Source organism: Lactuca virosa, chromosome 8, assembly GCF_052849685.1.
Source record: "Lactuca virosa cultivar CGN04683 chromosome 8, Lactuca_virosa_CGN04683_v6, whole genome shotgun sequence".
NCBI lineage: Eukaryota > Viridiplantae > Streptophyta > Magnoliopsida > Asterales > Asteraceae > Lactuca > Lactuca virosa.
This window is the reverse complement of record NC_136433.1, coordinates 24,584,550-24,601,915: the sequence shown is the minus strand read 5'-3', so window position 1 is coordinate 24,601,915 and position 17,366 is coordinate 24,584,550. Positions and strand designations below refer to the sequence as shown.

Sequence of the window (17,366 nt, the reverse complement as noted above, 5' to 3'; positions counted from 1 at the left end):
ACCGGCAATTTGATTCTTTTAAAACCGATTGTGTATATATATATATATATATATATATATATATATATATAAGTTCAGGTTCATTTGAGACCATGCTAATTTTGTGAGACCGTGACGCAATTTAAAAATAATTTTAAAATGCAAAATAGAAAGAAAAATCCGAAAATCTTTTTTTTAATTATTATTTTCGTCACTTTTTTAACCTAAAAAAAATTACCGTTTTTTTTAAATACGTGAAATATTCTAATAAAATATTACACTGTAAATATTCTAATATGATTTTTAAAATGTTAAAATATTCTACTAGATTTGTCAGATATGTAAAATATTCTAATATTCTACTAGAATATTCTAATATTTTACTAGAATATGTAAAAAAAAAGTAATTTATTTTATTTTATTTTATTTTTTATTTTTTAATTTTTTAGAAAATATAAATGACGAAAATAATATTTGAAAAAAAAATTTCGAAAATTTTCAATTATTTTATATTTTAAAAATATTTTTTTTAATCTCTAAAATGAGTGGCTAAAATTGCGTCTCACTGTCTCACAAAATTTGGCCGTCTCACATGAACCTAACCATATATATATATATATATATATATATATATATATATATATATATATATATATATATATATATATATATATATAATCCTTAGGAATAGTATTCTTTGACTCTTTCAGACTTTTGCCACAAGTGTTTTGGGCTTTTTCACTTTTTCCCCTTTCCACCCTTTAAACTTTTACCACACAAGTTCTTCCGATTTTACAATTTCCGTCCCTTAGTTTGAGGAATTTACTCCCTGCTCTTCTGTTTACATTTTACGTGGCAAAGTTTTGGATCACCCGCCACTGTAAGCCAATAAGAATGAGATTGGTGTCTTCTATCCCTTTTCGATTCCTTATTCCTTCTCTCAATTTCACACCTCAACTCCTCTTTAGTAGTGGTTTGTAGTCATAACTACCTTTGATTTTTTTAGATTTGCAGGTTTTGGTACCTTATTCTCCTTCACAACTTATCTTCCCCTTCCCCCTTACTCTTCTCTATTAATTGGATACATCAGTGTGTTTATTTTGTGTTTGTGGTGATCTAGAATTTCATCTAGGCACCGATAGATGGAGACATAAGAATTAATCGCAGACATGGTTGCGATTTATGGCTGCAAGCCTTTTGTGGAAGGTGTGGTCGACTGCGACGCCTTGACGCGTAATAAGCCTCGAGGGTGTTTGACATTGCTTTTAGATTGACTTTTTAACTTTTAACTTATTCAAAAAGTTAAAAAAAAAACCAAAAAATGTTTGGATAACTGAAAAGTTTTTTTGAAATGACTTTTTACAAAGAGTAAAAGAAGGGGTTTCAAAAAATCACAAAAACCTAACTTTTTATCACTTTACATATAAAAGTTAATCAAAGTCATTTTGTCTAATCCAAATACATTTTAAATAGCATCTTTTGCAAAAAATGCTTCCACTAAAAGTCTTTCTGCAAAAAGAATTTTTGATGTTCAAACACCCCCTCATGTCAATATGTTCATCCAAGACCCTCTTTGTCCGTATCATTACTCCCCTGATTAGTTTTTTTTAATAAAATTATGGTTTAATGTTTTAATCAATGAACGTGATTGCTACAACCCCTTCGAAGTTGGCGTCTTCCTATTCACAGTTTGAAGTCGGTTCCAGAGGAAAGCGACTATACGACCTTATACATCGACAGAAAAACATACTCCTCCATATTTGTTGTTCTCTCGATCGTTGCCTCCTCTATCCTTCCCCTTTGAACCCACCGCCGTTAGCCATCTCCTCCCCACCGCCGGAGATCGTTACAGCCCACAGAAACACCAGAGATCGTTGCTTCCTCAAGGTTCGTGTTTGTTCCTGCTTCTGCATTCGTCTTTATTTTTCCTGCTGTTTGCTTTCATTCATCTTTTTTCCTTCCTGTCGATTTTTTTTTGCTGATGTCGATATCTCTTCTTTTCCCTTTGTTTTCTGGTATATGTTAGAATTGGAACTCAAAAAATTATGGAATTTTTTTGTGCTAATGTCGATTTTTCTTGTGCTGCTGTCGAGTTTTTTTTTTTTTTTTTGTTGATGTCGATCTTCCTTCTTCTCCCTTTGTTTTCTGGTATAGAGGAAGCCTCAGAAAGTGAATGTTGACCTGTACACCTCAAATCGGCATGAAGAGGCTATGGCAGTGAGGAGCCCTGTCGGAGCCACTGTGCGTCACTTCGATCAGAAGGTTAGAGTCGTTCCTACATTGTTTCTAAGAAATTTTTTGATCTTGGTTGATAAAGATGATGGATTTTTATCATCTATCATAGATTTTGCTTCAAACGACTTTATCCAAAGGTACAGAGTAAGCTCAAAATCCAGTTCATCTGCAATTGAGGGTTGTATGTTGATTTCAGTTATTTAACGTATTGACTTTAAGGTGTTTGTTGAAATGCCTAAATGGCTTGAACTTTTTTTTTTTTTTTTTTTTTTTTTTGCATATATTATTTTCCCGGGTTACGTTCTGCCATTTTTGTGATGAAGCCTCTGTCAAGTTTCTTAAGTCTAATTAATTTTCTTTCTTTGTTTGAATATTTTCAAGACATGTGGGTTAGTGTTATTATTACAGGTAATCTTCAATGCTTCTGAGTTTCACTTTCTCAAATGCAACTCCTACTCCTATTGTAAGATATATATTACATGGGTTCTTCTTAATTTTCGTTTTTATGAATTATAATTTGTAATTAAATACGATTTTTGATGAGTATTTGGTGGGTCTTGAGGTTATGATTCACCAAAAAAACTAAATTAAGAAATTAGGTTTCGATTGCTGGATCATGGATTCATTGTTATGTAAGTTATATTTACAATTTTGTCTTTTTTGAATCTTAGGGAAAAGTCAAATTTTGTTTTTGAAATTGCAAAAATATTAATTGCAAATTCATAATGAACCCAAAACGTTTCTACTTTGAATCCTACTCTTGGTGTATCTTTGTATAAGTTAATTCAATTGCCAATTACTTGAAGCAAAGCAGTTTTGCACTGAAATGAGGCAAACATTCTAAAATGCATTCACCATATATGATGGAATAAAATAAACATATCATACAAGAATTCACTTTTTTCTTTTTGTTAAATATTATGTTTTATGTTATTAAATCCATGATATATTTGTGTAAATTTAGGTGTTACAAGTAGAATTGGCATGGAGATTCTAACGATCTAAAATTTATAAGTAAAACTTTCATTTTTAAATTCATCAATCCAAACATCACATAATCATCCAAAATACAAACTATCACAAAATATCAGAGTAAGAGATCATAAAATGCGGAAATCATGAGGGGAGGATGTTGTGTCATCACGGCGGGCTCTTCCCTTTCGTACCGGAAGTACCTGAAACCAAAGAAATAAATTGTAAGCACAATGCTTACTGAGTTCCCCAAAACTACCACTGTCGAACATACAACTGGGCCTAGCCCTGGGGGTGTTCTAGCCTAATACATAAACATGGGCCTAGCCTTGAGTTCTTTCAACCCATCATACACTTATGGGCCCAACCCTAGGGTCTATTCCAACTCAAATCATACAAACATGTAAGAGTCACATAATAATTAGCATTTTGCATAACAACGTAGTGGGCCGTCATTAGTGTCTTCGACCCACAAGCACATTGAGAAGACTCACCTCTAACTGAAGATAACTGAATCACATACTCGAGCTGCTACTATCACGACTCCTCATACTAATCAAAACCCAAAGACAACCCTAATTAAAAATCCAGGTTTAACTCATAATTGGTTCAAACCGTATTTATTCTACCAAGGGAAAAAGACCATTTTTCCCTTTCCAAGCATGACCCAAAAATACAAGGTCCAAAATCCCTAACAACCCAAGGCCCAAAATGACCCAAATGTGTTTTCTGGTAGTACGCCCAACATATTACTTTTTATGACCATCATACAACCTCTACTTGGAAGGATTACAGGGCAGCAACCAAGTACGCCCATGGTTACGCCCAGCGTACCCGTCAGATGTCCAATTTCACTAATAAGGTCTTAATACCTTAAGACATAACGTCCAAACTTCATAACTAAACCTAATAAACGTCTAAAGTCATAAAGTCTAAACCTTTATGCCTTTTCATGGAAAAAGGAAGCTAAAAACCAAAACCCTAACTTATATCATCGCTTAAACTTCCATAACTCTTGCATGGATGAATATCAAGGACCAAGCTTGCATTTTTATGACACTATACACCCTAAAACGTCTGAAAGGACAGCTTAAAAGCTCTGGAGTATTCCATACTCACAAAGATCAAGGTTTTGGGACAAAAAGAGCATAAATCTAAGCTTACACAAGATCTAGCAAAGAATGCTCCAATATATGAACTTTATGCCTCTAGCAGATGCACAAAGATGAGAAGAATCTGGATCCAAAAGCTTGAGAGCAACACCATAACTCCAAAGGTCTTCCTTCACCACCAAGAACACCAAAATGTCACTCTAAAGCTTCAAAAATCACACACCGGGATTAGGGTTTCGAGATGGAGGCAAAGAAAGATGGAGGTTGAAGGTAAGAAAGGGTTTAAGGCCATAAAGGTCTTTAAATAGGGTCCAAACCCTAAAAATTAGGATTTTCCCCTGCATGTGTACCCCCAGCGTACACATGCATACGCCCAACGTACATGAGGAAACACATGTCCATCATTAAAGACCTACAGCCGACGTACTTATCTCGTACACCCAATGTAGGGATAAACTTTTCAATATTTTAAAAGATCAGGCTAAAAAAGAAAATACATGGAACACTGGCATTACAAATCTCCCCCACTTGAATTAGACTTCATCCTTGAAGTCTGCTGCTGCAAACAAGTCTGGGTAGTGCTCCCTCTTTTCATCCTCCAGCTCCCACGTCCACTCAGAGGCTTTACGGTGTTGTCATTGCACCTTCACCAGGTTCACCACTTTGTAGCGCAGAGCCTTGGTCTTCTTATCAAGAATCGTAATTGGCCTCTCAGCATAGCTCAGACGCTCATCGACCTGAATATCATCCAAAGGAATCACTGCAGAAACATCGGTTACACACTTTTGCAACTGAGAGACATGGAAGGTGTTTTGGATCTGACTGAGCTCATCATGCAAATCCTGCCGATATACAACCTTGCCCACCCGGGCGGTGATCCTGAAGGGACTAATAAACCGGGGCCCCAGCTTGTTCCGCTTCTGAAACCGGATGACACCTTTCCAAGGTGACACCTTCAGAAGCACCAAGTCCCCTACCTGAAACTCGAGGTCCGAACGTCTTCGGTCTGCATAACTCTTCTGCCGACTTTGCATGACTCGTAACCTGTCGTGCACCTACTGAATCAACTTGGTGGTCTTCAGCACCACCTCAGTACTCCCCATGACCCTACGTCCGACCTCGCCCCAGCAAACCAGAGTCCTACACCTCCTCTTATACAACATCTCAAAAGGTGGTCGGTCAATACTGGCGTGATAATTGTTGTTGTAAGAGAACTCGGCCAGTGGAATGTAAGTACCCAACTCCCTCTAAAATATAATGTGCACGCCCGGAGCATATCTTCGACTGTATGAATCGTCCGCTCACTCTGTCCATCGGTATGGGGATGATATGTTGTACTGAAATGCATCTGAGTACCCAATTCCTCGTGAAACTTCCTCCAAAACCTAAAGGTGAAGCGAACATCTCGATCCGAAACCACTAAAACTAGAACCCTGTGCCGAACCACCAACCTCCTGAATGTAAATTTCAACTATCTTCTCAGTAGATATACTCTCGGTAATCAGAATGAAATGCGAGCTCTTGGTCAATCTATCAACAATGACCCAGGTATAATCAAATACACATGTCGTCCTTGGCAACTTCGTGATAAAATCCATGGTAATCACTTCCCACTTCCACATGGGAATGAGTAACAGCTGCATCTTACCATGAGGTCTCTGATGTTCGGCCTTGATTTTCCGACAAGTCAGGCATCGCTCCACAAACCATGTTATCTCCCTTTTCATACAAGGCCACTAATAACTCGGCTTCAGATCCCTGTACATCTTCATGGCCCTCGTATGGATCAAAAACTTTGACTTATGGGCGTCTTCTAGAACAATCTGCCTCACCCACCCATAGTCGGAATCCAAACTCTACCACACGGAGTCAACAATCCCCGACTATCTCTAACAAATAAAGGAATATGCCCCCTGATCCGCTCCGCCTTCCAATTCTCCTTTTTCGATCCCTCCACCTGAGCCTTCTAGATCAAATCTAACAAAGTAGAAATGATAACCATCCTCAAACATATATCCCCAATAGGGGCACTCATATCCTTATGATTCAGAGCATCGGCCACCGTATTTGCCTTCCCAGGGAGGTATAGGATCTCCCAATCATAATCATTTACCACATCCAACCATCTCCGTTGCCGCATATTCATATTCGGCTGATCCATGAGGTACCTCAAACTCTTGTGGTCAGTGTAGATAGTACACCTAACCCCATAAAGATAGTGTCTCCAAATCTTGAATGCAAAAACCACAACTCACAAGTCCAAATCATGCGTAGGGTAATTCGCCTCATGAGGCTTCAGCTTCCCCGAGGCGTAAGCAATCACATGACCCCTCTACACAAGAACAACTCCCAAGTCCGATATAGAGACATCACAATAAACCACAAACTCATCCATACCCTCCGGAAGCGCAAGAATCAGGGTCTCACATAATCTCTTCCTCAGCGTCTCAAAAGGCAACTGCTGATCGGGTCCCCCACCGAAAAGTAACATTCTTCTTCGTCAAACGGGTCAATGGCACAGTAATCTGGAGAAATACTGAATAAATCTCCGATACTACCCTGCGAGACCTAAGAAGCTACAAATCTCGGATGGGGTTCTCAGAACCTCCCATTGCATCAAGGCCTCGATCTTGGCCGGATCAACCAATATACCATTCCGGTTGACGATGTGCCCGAAGAACTGCACCTCCCATCGCCAGAACTCGCATTTGGAGAACTGGTCATACAACTTTTCCCTTCTCAGGGTCTCCAATACCTCCCGCAAATGATCCTCGTGCTGCTCCTTGGTCTTAGAGTAGACCAAAATGTCATCAATAAATACGATCACCGACTGATCTATCATCGTTCTACATACCCGATTCATTAGATCCATGAATGTTGTTGGTACATTAGTGTGCCCAAATGGCATCACCACGATCTCGTAATAACCATAATGAGTTATGAAGGTCATCGTTTGCACGTCCTCGTCTCTGACCCTCATCTGATGGTAACCTGATCGCAGATCAATCTTGTAAAACCAAGATGCACCATAAAGCTGGTCAAATAAAGTGGATAACGGTTCTTCACCGTTAGCTTATTCAACTCCCGGTAGCCAATGCACATCCTGCGTGAACCGTATTTCTTCTTCACGAACAGGATCGGTGCTCCCCAAGGTGAGCTACTAGGTCGAATAAATCCATTGTGTAGCAGTTCCTGAAGATGCGTAGACAACTCATGCATCTTTGATGGTGCCAAGCGATATGGTGCCTTGGCTATTGGGGCCGCACCAAGAACTAGATCAATCCGGAACTCCCTTGTCTTTCGGGAGGCACTCCTGGAAAATCCTTAGGAAACACATCGGGGAAATCCCAAACATTGGGCACCTCACTCAACACCATCGTTCCCTCAACCTGAGTATCTGCCACATAAGCCAGAAACCCAGAACAACCTTGGTGAAGATATCTTCTGGCCCTCGGAGCTGAATAAAGAGTCGGCTCGTGCGAATCTCCCTCGCCAGGAATAACCAATTATCCCCCACTTGGGGTTCGAACTCTCCTAGCTATCGCTCACAGTCAATCATGGCCCATTCGGGTCCAACCAGTCCATCCCGATAATAACTTTCGACCCTCGCAGAGGAATCAGCACGATGAACCCTCGAAGCACTCACAAAACGATCATTAGCAATCTCGACCTCTAACGGATAATCCTAGGAGCATCACGAAACTTCTTGCTAAACACAAGAGATACAAAGGATCGGGTAGCACCCGGATCAAATAGAACATGAGCAGTCATATGATTGACTAAGAAAGTCCTTATACATGATCAGATACAATATAATCATAAATAAAGAAAGCAATAAAGATATAATAAAATTACATATCGGTAACCACATCCAGTGCTGCTCGAGCCACATCGGTATTTAGCTAAAATGTCCTGCTCTTCACCACAGGTGTTTCTACCTTGCCCTGACGGCCATCAGTAATCCTCAAGGCGACTGGTGTAGGCGCCGCCACTGCCCCTCCTGACAATCTCGGAAAATCAGCCTTTTTATGGTTGCTCTGATTGCAATGAAAGCAAATCGGAGCACCCTGTGGAGGCAGTCCCTACCCATATGACTCGTCTGACCACATCTGAAACAACCTGAACCCACTGATCAACATGCCCCACCGTACGGCTTGCCGCACTTCCCGCAGCGACCCTGGCACTGTCGACCCCTAGAATGTGACTCAAAAGTCTTGGGCCTCTTAGCCTGGCCCACGGCAGTCTGCACCTGCTCTGGCTTGCGCTTCGTCCGAAGTTCCAGCTCAATCTCCCGCTTGAGAGACCTCTCATTCATATCATTTATGGTCTTGCATCCCGAAAAGCTCAAAAACTCACTGATGTCATCTCTCAACATGTCATGATATCTCTTCTTCTTCATATCTTCATCTGCGACGTACTGCAGAACCAAAAGATCCCTCTCCCAGAACTTGGTGGTGATCTCCGCCACAGTCTCAGTAGTGTGGAGAAGGTCCTGAAACTCCCTTGCCAGCTGCTGCACCTCGATTGTCGGTTAAAACTCCCTCTAGAACCTCACAACAAACTCCTCACAAGTCATGGATGCCACCTCTACAGTCCCCACAGCTCGGTCGACCTCATCCCACCAGTCACATGCTCGGTCTCTCAGCAGGCAGGATGCAAACCCTACCTTTCCCCCCCTCTAGGCAAAAACTCGTTCACTGAGCATTCTCCATGTTAGCGATCCAGCGTCGGCTAGCGATGGGGTCCTTAGCCCCGAATAACTCCGGAGCTCTATAAGCCTTGAACTCCAGAAATGCGGGAGTTCGCGCTCCTAACTGACCCGCAACAATCTCGGCTCAAAAAGCCCTGAAACTCCCTCGCCAGCTATTTCACCTCAATCTCCGGTGAAAACTCCCTCTGGAACCTCGCAACAAACTCCTCCCAAGTAATGGCTGCCACCGCCTTAGTCCCCACAGCTCGGTCGACCTCATCCCACCAGTCACGTGCTCAGTCCCTTAGCAGGCAGGATGCAAACCCTACCTTTGCCCCCCTCTAGGAAAAAAGTCTTCCACTGAGCATTCTCCATGTTAGCGGTCCAGTGCCGGCTAGCGATGGGGTCCTTAGCCCCGAAGAAATCTAGAGCTCTATAAGCCTTGAACTCCCGAAATGCGGGAGTTCGTGCTCTTAACTGACCCGCAGCAATCTCGTCTCGAAAGGAACTGATTCGTTCATCCATAAGCTCTAAAATCCCCTCCTTGATGATACCAAACATCACAGGAATAGCATCCACGATACCACGAGTGACCTCGGCCGCTATGAACTCACGTAGCCTCTCATCAATCGGTTCTGTGCACGAGCCATAACCAGAACTGCCTCTTCGATTGATCACCACCATACTCAAACTGAAATACAAACATTAAAACAATCAGCATAAAACTCGAGGGAACTCCCACTATATAGAACTCCTTAGAGTCTCAAGGTCCGTCCTTGTCTCGAGTACAAATCTTGTGCTTCCAATAGTACGGGCCCAATACTACCTTCCACACCTAGCTATACCCTCCTCAAGAGTCGTTCTAATTCCTGTAGGTCACTACACTAAATCCATATACCAAACCAAAGCTATAGAACATACCAAATCTACTATGGCTACCTAGGCTCTCCCAGGAATTCTCAATCTGACCACCTCTACCATACAAAGAATCTCAATCAATAATGTCGGTTGCCTTATGCATGCAAGTTATATACAAAATGGGATCACATAGACTGTCTAATAATGATTCTAACCTAATTGCACAACCAGAAAAGAAATAGGAAATAATGATAAATCAATCATTCTAGGGCTATATGATCCTAACCGTATACAACTTTTAAGCATACATTTAGCAATTAGTTGGGCCGATATCGATTCCAAGCGATACATAACATCCAAATACCCTACACTATAAGACATCACACAAATCAGGCAATCCTATCATACGATTCCTGAAGGTATCCATAACTCTACTTTTTCATGCAACTAATATTTTAGACATATTAATCATAACACATAGACATGGGTATTCCACGCGATACATAACTCATTGTTCAGGTATTATCATTTTTGGCCCAAAAATTTAAATATTGGCAATTTGTTCCTTACGTCGGGCGTAAGTTAGAGTTACGCGTGGTGTAACTCATTTAAGCGGACGCGAAGGTTTGTGTTAGTATGTCGGGCGTACCTTAAGTACGTGGGTGATACGTGTGGAATGTACTAGTTTTAATCTTAACTAACTTAAACACAAAAACAAACACACGGTAGGAAGTGTACCTATCGATTAGCCGTTTAGTGAAGGCAAGTAGGATATCAAACACAGGGAACGGTAAACAATCAAAGTTATTACTAATATTATCTAATTTTAAACAATTAATTAAAGAAGGGGTTTATCTCTAGTTTTACAAGACTAGAAACTTAAGCAATTACTTTAACACTTAGCAAAGAACAATTAATGACTAAATGAAGAAACAAAATACAATTAGATTCAATAAGATTAAGAGACTCCCGTTTAGATTCGATTCACTTATTCCTATGGTTAATTTCGTGGAAAGTGCAGTGGATTAAAATATCATCAATTACCAATTTCTAATGTGATTAGGTTCATGTTCACTATTACTAATCTTTTAGCAAATAAAACAATTCAAGCAGTGATCAAGTGATTAAATAAAAGAATTTACTAGTGTTCAGTTCGAATCAAACAAGACTTGTAATGGTAGTTAATTAAATTCGTTGGTTCAAGTAACTCATATATGGTTGGTCATCATACATGCTCACACATTAATTTACTTATTTTCTAATTAACCCTAGGTTATGTTCACAACACTTGGCTTATAATCTTGTTTTCACAAAAATAATAAGAGGCAAGCAATCAAGCAGATGTTCATAAAACTCAATATACTTAGTAATTAACAGAAAATAATTGTCATTAACACATAAGGATCTTTTAAAAAGCTTGTCATGATAAATAATCAATTCTACTTGATCCAAAGCCACTCAATTAACACATAGTCATAAGATCATCTATTCTAAACGAAAGTATGGTGTTTTAGCCCATAACTTCAGCAAATAAAATCATAAACTCGAAATCTAATGTTGTAAACATGATTCACAAAAAAGAATTAAGAAGAGTAATGATTAATTGCCTTTGATCTCTTCACAAATAGCATCTAGTCGAATTCTGAGTTCCAAAGCTCCTTGAGAATATCTCTGGCCTCCAAAAGTCGCTAAAACTCCAAACCAACGTTAGGGTTTTGAACAGAAACGATCCATAAATAGATGCTGAAAATAGGCGCAACACCTCGTGTTGGAGGACCTAAACACGCCGTGTTCTTCATTAAAATCGTGTGTACGGCAAGGCACTATTTTGTCAGGATTTTCTACACCAAAACGTCGTGTTTTTAGGATAAACACGTCGTGCTTTTCTTCAATTTTATCTTCTTCCTTCAAAATCCAAAATCCAAGCTTCCAATCGCTAAATCCGCTTCCTTTTCCTTTCGAGCATGTCTTTGTTGCTGAAAACGAAGCTTTAAACTAATTAAGTACCGTTTGTTCAATATTTGAGACAAAAAGAACATAAAGTATTAAGATAATGCATGAATTTTATAACTAAATATGCCCATATCAAAATACCCCACACTTGACTTTTGCTTGCCCCTAAACTAAACTGAATTTTAGCACACTAATACCACATAAGACAATCAAAATTGAACCCAAACATTATACCAAGACCGCAATGCATGCATTTGTGTCTAATTTTTCCTAAGGACCCCCCCCCCTTCCCCAATCCTAAATACTCACAATCTTCATAAACACTCGCCCACTTTTTCCGAACAACACTCATTTTATGCATCCCTCCGAATCCATCCGCAAAAAACTTTCTTAACCTCAAGGAATATTTGGTTAAACCCCCAAGCGTACATATGGAAAAATAACGTAGAAAAGAAAATTACAAATAAAATAAAAATACAACTTTTGCTTTGAATCTTTGATACTTTGTAGCTCTTTTTCATGTCTTCATACTTGTAGATTCTTTCAAACATTTCAACACTCTTTTTTTTTTCAAACGCACTTTTTTCACTCAAATATAAAAACCTAGAAAAACATATGCTTACGCAAGGGGTTTTAACTTCATCCTTTATTAATTAAAGGCTTTAGTCTTAGTGTGTAATGACTACTTAAGCATTTCTGGACACATTTCAAGTAGACGATGCTAAACATGTTGCGTCCCTCAAACTAAGAAAGGTTATGTTTTTGTTCCATGATTTCACTAGAATAAAGGAGGCGACAAATATATTATAATGTATATTGGCTCAACTAAACATTTAGGTCCTCAAAGAATCATCAAACACAATATTAGCTTGGAATCCTAATTGCTTTACCATAATTTTCTGAGTTAACCTAGCAATTTTTTTTATATGTTCAATTTAAAAAAAAATTACCTAGGATTCTGATGTAACTAATATAACACACCCCCTACCCCGCACTTATTTTATGCAATGTCCTCGTTGCATGTTATGCAAAAATTAAATAACAAGTAAAAAGATGAGAAAATGAACAGACTCCCCTGAGATAGTAGTGACGAGGTTGACAATTCTTCTTTTTAGCTCCTTATTCAGTTGACTTTGGCATGGGAACAGCTCATCCATGCCTTGGGTGTCATAAATCTCGTGTGACTTCATAAATGTGGAAAATGCATGCCTTGAATAAGATCAAATCAATGACTCGAGAAAATTAGTTGAGATAGAAACATGTCGAGTTGTAGTGGAAAACACGTCATGTTGAATTTTAATTCAGACAGAAATTGCGTTTTTCTTCAGGAACACGCTGTGTTTGGTTTTGACCACGGCGTGTTTATGGTTAAGATCATGATATTTTACTATTTCTTCTCCAACAACGATTCTTTGGTTCACAAAGGGTATTAATGCAATACACCTGTTGTGTCTTCTGTAACTAGATCCATTTCTTGCAATTATATACACCCGACTCAAAAATTGCTCAAAGTCTTCTAGTTTCTCGAAAACGATTCGATCCCTCACTTGATCTTCTCATGTTTTAACTATTCGATCTATTCTCAACCTAACTTCTGCAAAGATCAAAAACAACAAACAACATAACAAAAGGAAAAACAACCATTAAATTTAAAGTTCCTAAATTGTCCTACTTACTAGAAATTTAAAAAAATAATAAACAAACCAAAACAACCAAAACACACAAAACAAATAAAAATTGTCGTAAACACTCAAACACAAATAAAAAGAAAAGGATAATTAGTCTTCTTCTTCTTCTCCTCTAGCTCCACTTCCTCCGGCTCCACCTTGACTTTCCCTCCAAAGATCTTCCCAACTTGGAATGTATGGATATATAGGATGAGAATCGGGACGGTGCATGTTCATTTGGCTAATCATGAATTCCAAGGTCATATTCGTGTGACTCACACCATGGGCCAAATTGTCTTGAAATTGCCTCATAGTCAAGTTGTATGGGTCCATTGGCATTTCATCCTCAACCGGAATCACCGGTGGCTCCTCATGTGCTTTCGCGGGTCTAGGCCTCACTCTTCTTCCCGATTGCCCCGACACCAAAACCTCATCATCATGGGGGATAGAAAAATTACCCCCTCCATCGTCCTCAACAATCCTAGCCCTTTTGGAAAGAAAGGTGCTATATGGGCGCATGTGCATCATGGTTAGAAAACTTCCGACCCCATTCTCAAATATTCCATATGACCTTTCCAGCTTTGTCACAAACATCCCACCACAAATGGGTGATCATTTCCTATCATTTGCCCCTTTCTCCGCCAAGTACCTCGCCAAGCAATATGGTACATTACAAAAAGTGTTAGGAATGATAATGCTCCACAAGAAAAAAAGTCACGGTTTGGAACCTTGTCATCGTCTTTCCTCATGTTTATTGTGTTCGAAACAAATCACCGAAGAAGACGGTGAATCGATGACCGGATGTCACCCTCCTGAGCAGCCGATGGAATGTGTACCCCGTTTGCAATTGTTGTCCACCAGTTCGTCCCATTAACATCATACGGGAAATCCATATGACAATGTTACAGAAATGTACCAAAAGCTTTCGTCATGGCCTCTGACCTATTGTTTAGACCTCCATGCTAACTCAACAACACTACACTCCCTATATGCTCATCCAAGAAAGAAAGTAAACTTATGTGTATCAAAGGGATAATCACCACCCTGGAACTAAACAGTGGCATAAAACTTTAGGCATAGCTCCTTGTAAACTGAGTCTTGTATTTGAAATAACCTCCTCTAGGAAGTACATGTGACCCTCACCCCATCATTCATAAACACCTTTGTCAAGTACGGGTTCATAGCTTCAACTAACCAAACCTGCTCCAGCCAACTCCAGTCTACTTCGTTAGCAATGTAAAACTCTTTTCTTTTCAGTTTTTCCAATTTGCTCCTCCATTATGTTATAGTCCTTTGAGAGACAACTTGTGGAAAATTGTACCAAGGAAAATCTCCTTGGTCCCTAGGTACTTGCTGGCCTCTTCCACCTCTCCTCATCTTTTTTTCTGCACACATAAACACCACAAGAGCAAACAAAAACCAAAAGAAGTAAAAATAAAAATTTTAAGCAAAATTGGGTGTTCTGAATAATGAACACGCCGTGTTGTATGAACAACTCGGCGTGTTTGTCGAACAGTTCGAGCAACACTTTCTATATCGAACCCATACGACCAAATCAATTTAAACCAACTTCAGGGGTTTGCTTAGAACACTAAAATATGCATTTAGACACAAGAAAACTGGTTTAATCAACCAAATTTATCCAAAATCGAAGCCCTAGAATTTATGAAAAATTCAAAAATTCTATTTATCACCCAAATCAAACACAATACGTAGAAAAATCTTAACTTTAACAGGTTTAGGGGGTAAAATCTTACCTTTGTTGAAGGAAATCGAAGTAGAACCGAAAGGAGTATAAATCGTTGTTCTTGACAGGAAACTCGGCGTATTCCGGGTGTTGTAGGTGAAAATGATTGACTTTGCCCTTTTAGGGTTAAAACCCCTTTTTGACTGAGTTCAAAAACTTCTATATTTTCGGTAATTAAAAGGGTAACACGTCGTGTTAGGGTACCCAACTCTCCGTGTTGAAACGGGTTCTTGAAAGAAATCGCGAAAAATATCCCAAACACGGCGAGTGAACAGCTCATACTCGCCGTGATGGGGGTTCAAAAAAAATTTAAAAACTTTTGTAACATACACGTTCAGTTATCGTGTTTTGTTAGTTTAAAAATGAATATTATTAAATATTATATGGTTTTTAGCATTGAGTTCTAACAAGATAGTTATGAGATTTGAAGTAAAACTATGTATAGAATCATTCGGAAAGTGATGGGAAGTCTTATGAGATTCCAATCAAAAGTCAAATATTGAAATTAACGAAAATGTAAAATTTAAGTTGGAAATAAGTAAAATTAATGTTATTGGAAGTTGTAAATTATCTCGTTATGAACATTTAGGCGAAAACCTCACTGAAATCCGAGTTATAACGAAGAAGTTATGACTTATTGGGGGTAATTTCATCGCAACATTCGGTTATTTCACGGTGAGTTCAATATAGAGACAATTGTATGTTATGTGTTATATGCGCAATGTGATTTCCTGTGTTATTCTGGTATTGTATTCGTATACCTTTGGCCATGTAGAGCATGTCTCGTATCACTTTGGTATTGGCTTTGTGCCTTTGGCCATGTAGAGAATGACTCGTATCACTTTGGTATTGGTATTAAGCCTTTGGCCATGTAGAGCATGTCTTGTATCACTTTGGTATTGGCTTTGTGCCTTTGGCCATGTAGATAATGACGCGTATCACTTTGGTATTGGCATAGGCCTAGGTAGGGATGAAAGTCTGTATATGCTAGCAAAATGATAAGCAGAAATGGTATTTTCTGTGTCTCTTGAGCTGGAGTTTTTATGATGTATATCATGTTGAAATCATTGTGTCTCATTGATCGTAAATCTTTGAATCAAATCATTGGTTGATATGGAAAACCTGTCATATGATACACATATGCCTTTGTTGTTCTTTGTTCCTCTTTGCTTCTGTCATATTGATATACATATATATATATATATATATATATATATATATTTATATTGCAACTGTTCTTGAACTCACTAAGCATCACCGCTTATCCCTCTCGGTGTTTAACTATTGCAGGTGATAAGCATCCAGTATAGACATGTACTGTTGGAAGATTTAGAATAGTTAATACTATTACTTTTGTACTTATTGCTTATGTATGTTTTAAGAATTATAAATTTCTGGGTAGTTATGTAATATATATATATATATATATATATATATATATATATATATATATATATATATATATATATATATATATATATATATATATATATATAACTTTGTAAAAACCTCGTTAGTCGGTTTGTATCCAGTCTTTTGTAATAAGACCATATATGTAAAATATGTTTATGAATATGCATGTAGCATGTTTGGAGTAATAATGTTAAGTATGAAAGGGGTCTTACAATCATGGTATCAGAGCAGTAGTTTAAGTGAACTAAATACCACAGACTGGTATTTAGACTTAAACTGTCGGAAGTTCAATATATGAACGGATTCATTGTGAGTATATGGATACAAACCATAGGAAAGACTTAAGTATGGTATATGCCTTGATTAATATTATATGCTAATTGAATTGTTTATAGCATGCCTTAGATTGAATACCTCAATTGCTATAGTGTGCACTAGCATACTTTAAGGGAAATGCCTTATATGCTAATATGTGCTAAAAGATAAATAATATGCCCGAAAGAGAGAGCACGACTTGGAGATACGTGGTGCCACTCTTTATCTTCTGAAGCATCCACGTGTGGATATAACTGTTTCTGTTTCTTTTATTCCATCGACTCGATCTGATCCTAGCAGACAAGTACAATCTCATAATACCTTTCGTGGCCGCGGTCGGTCACAATCTTTTTCTCTTCAGTCACCATCGTGTCGAAAATGTGGGAAGAGTCACCAAGGTCAATGCAGAACAGAAAAGGACCGGT

General features: G+C 38.6%; 1 protein-coding gene across 2 annotated transcripts; it reads left to right on the top strand.

Moving 5' to 3' along the window:
• Positions 1-1,606: 1,606 nt before the first annotated feature.
• On the top strand, positions 1,607-2,881 carry LOC145134195 (uncharacterized). Of its 2 annotated transcripts, none has more exons than XR_013718986.1 (3): positions 1,607-1,866; positions 2,134-2,241; positions 2,623-2,881. XR_013718986.1 is itself a non-coding variant. In XM_079069079.1 (3 exons), the coding sequence occupies exons 1-3, from the start codon at positions 1,618-1,620 to the stop codon at positions 2,360-2,362; spliced, it is 396 nt and encodes a 131-aa protein (XP_078925205.1). In that variant the 5' UTR covers positions 1,607-1,617; the 3' UTR covers positions 2,363-2,881. The 2 variants fall into 2 exon arrangements, 1 of the variants encoding a protein (XP_078925205.1); XM_079069079.1 differs by having other exon boundaries at positions 2,324-2,881.
• The last annotated feature ends 14,485 nt before the right edge of the window (positions 2,882-17,366 follow it).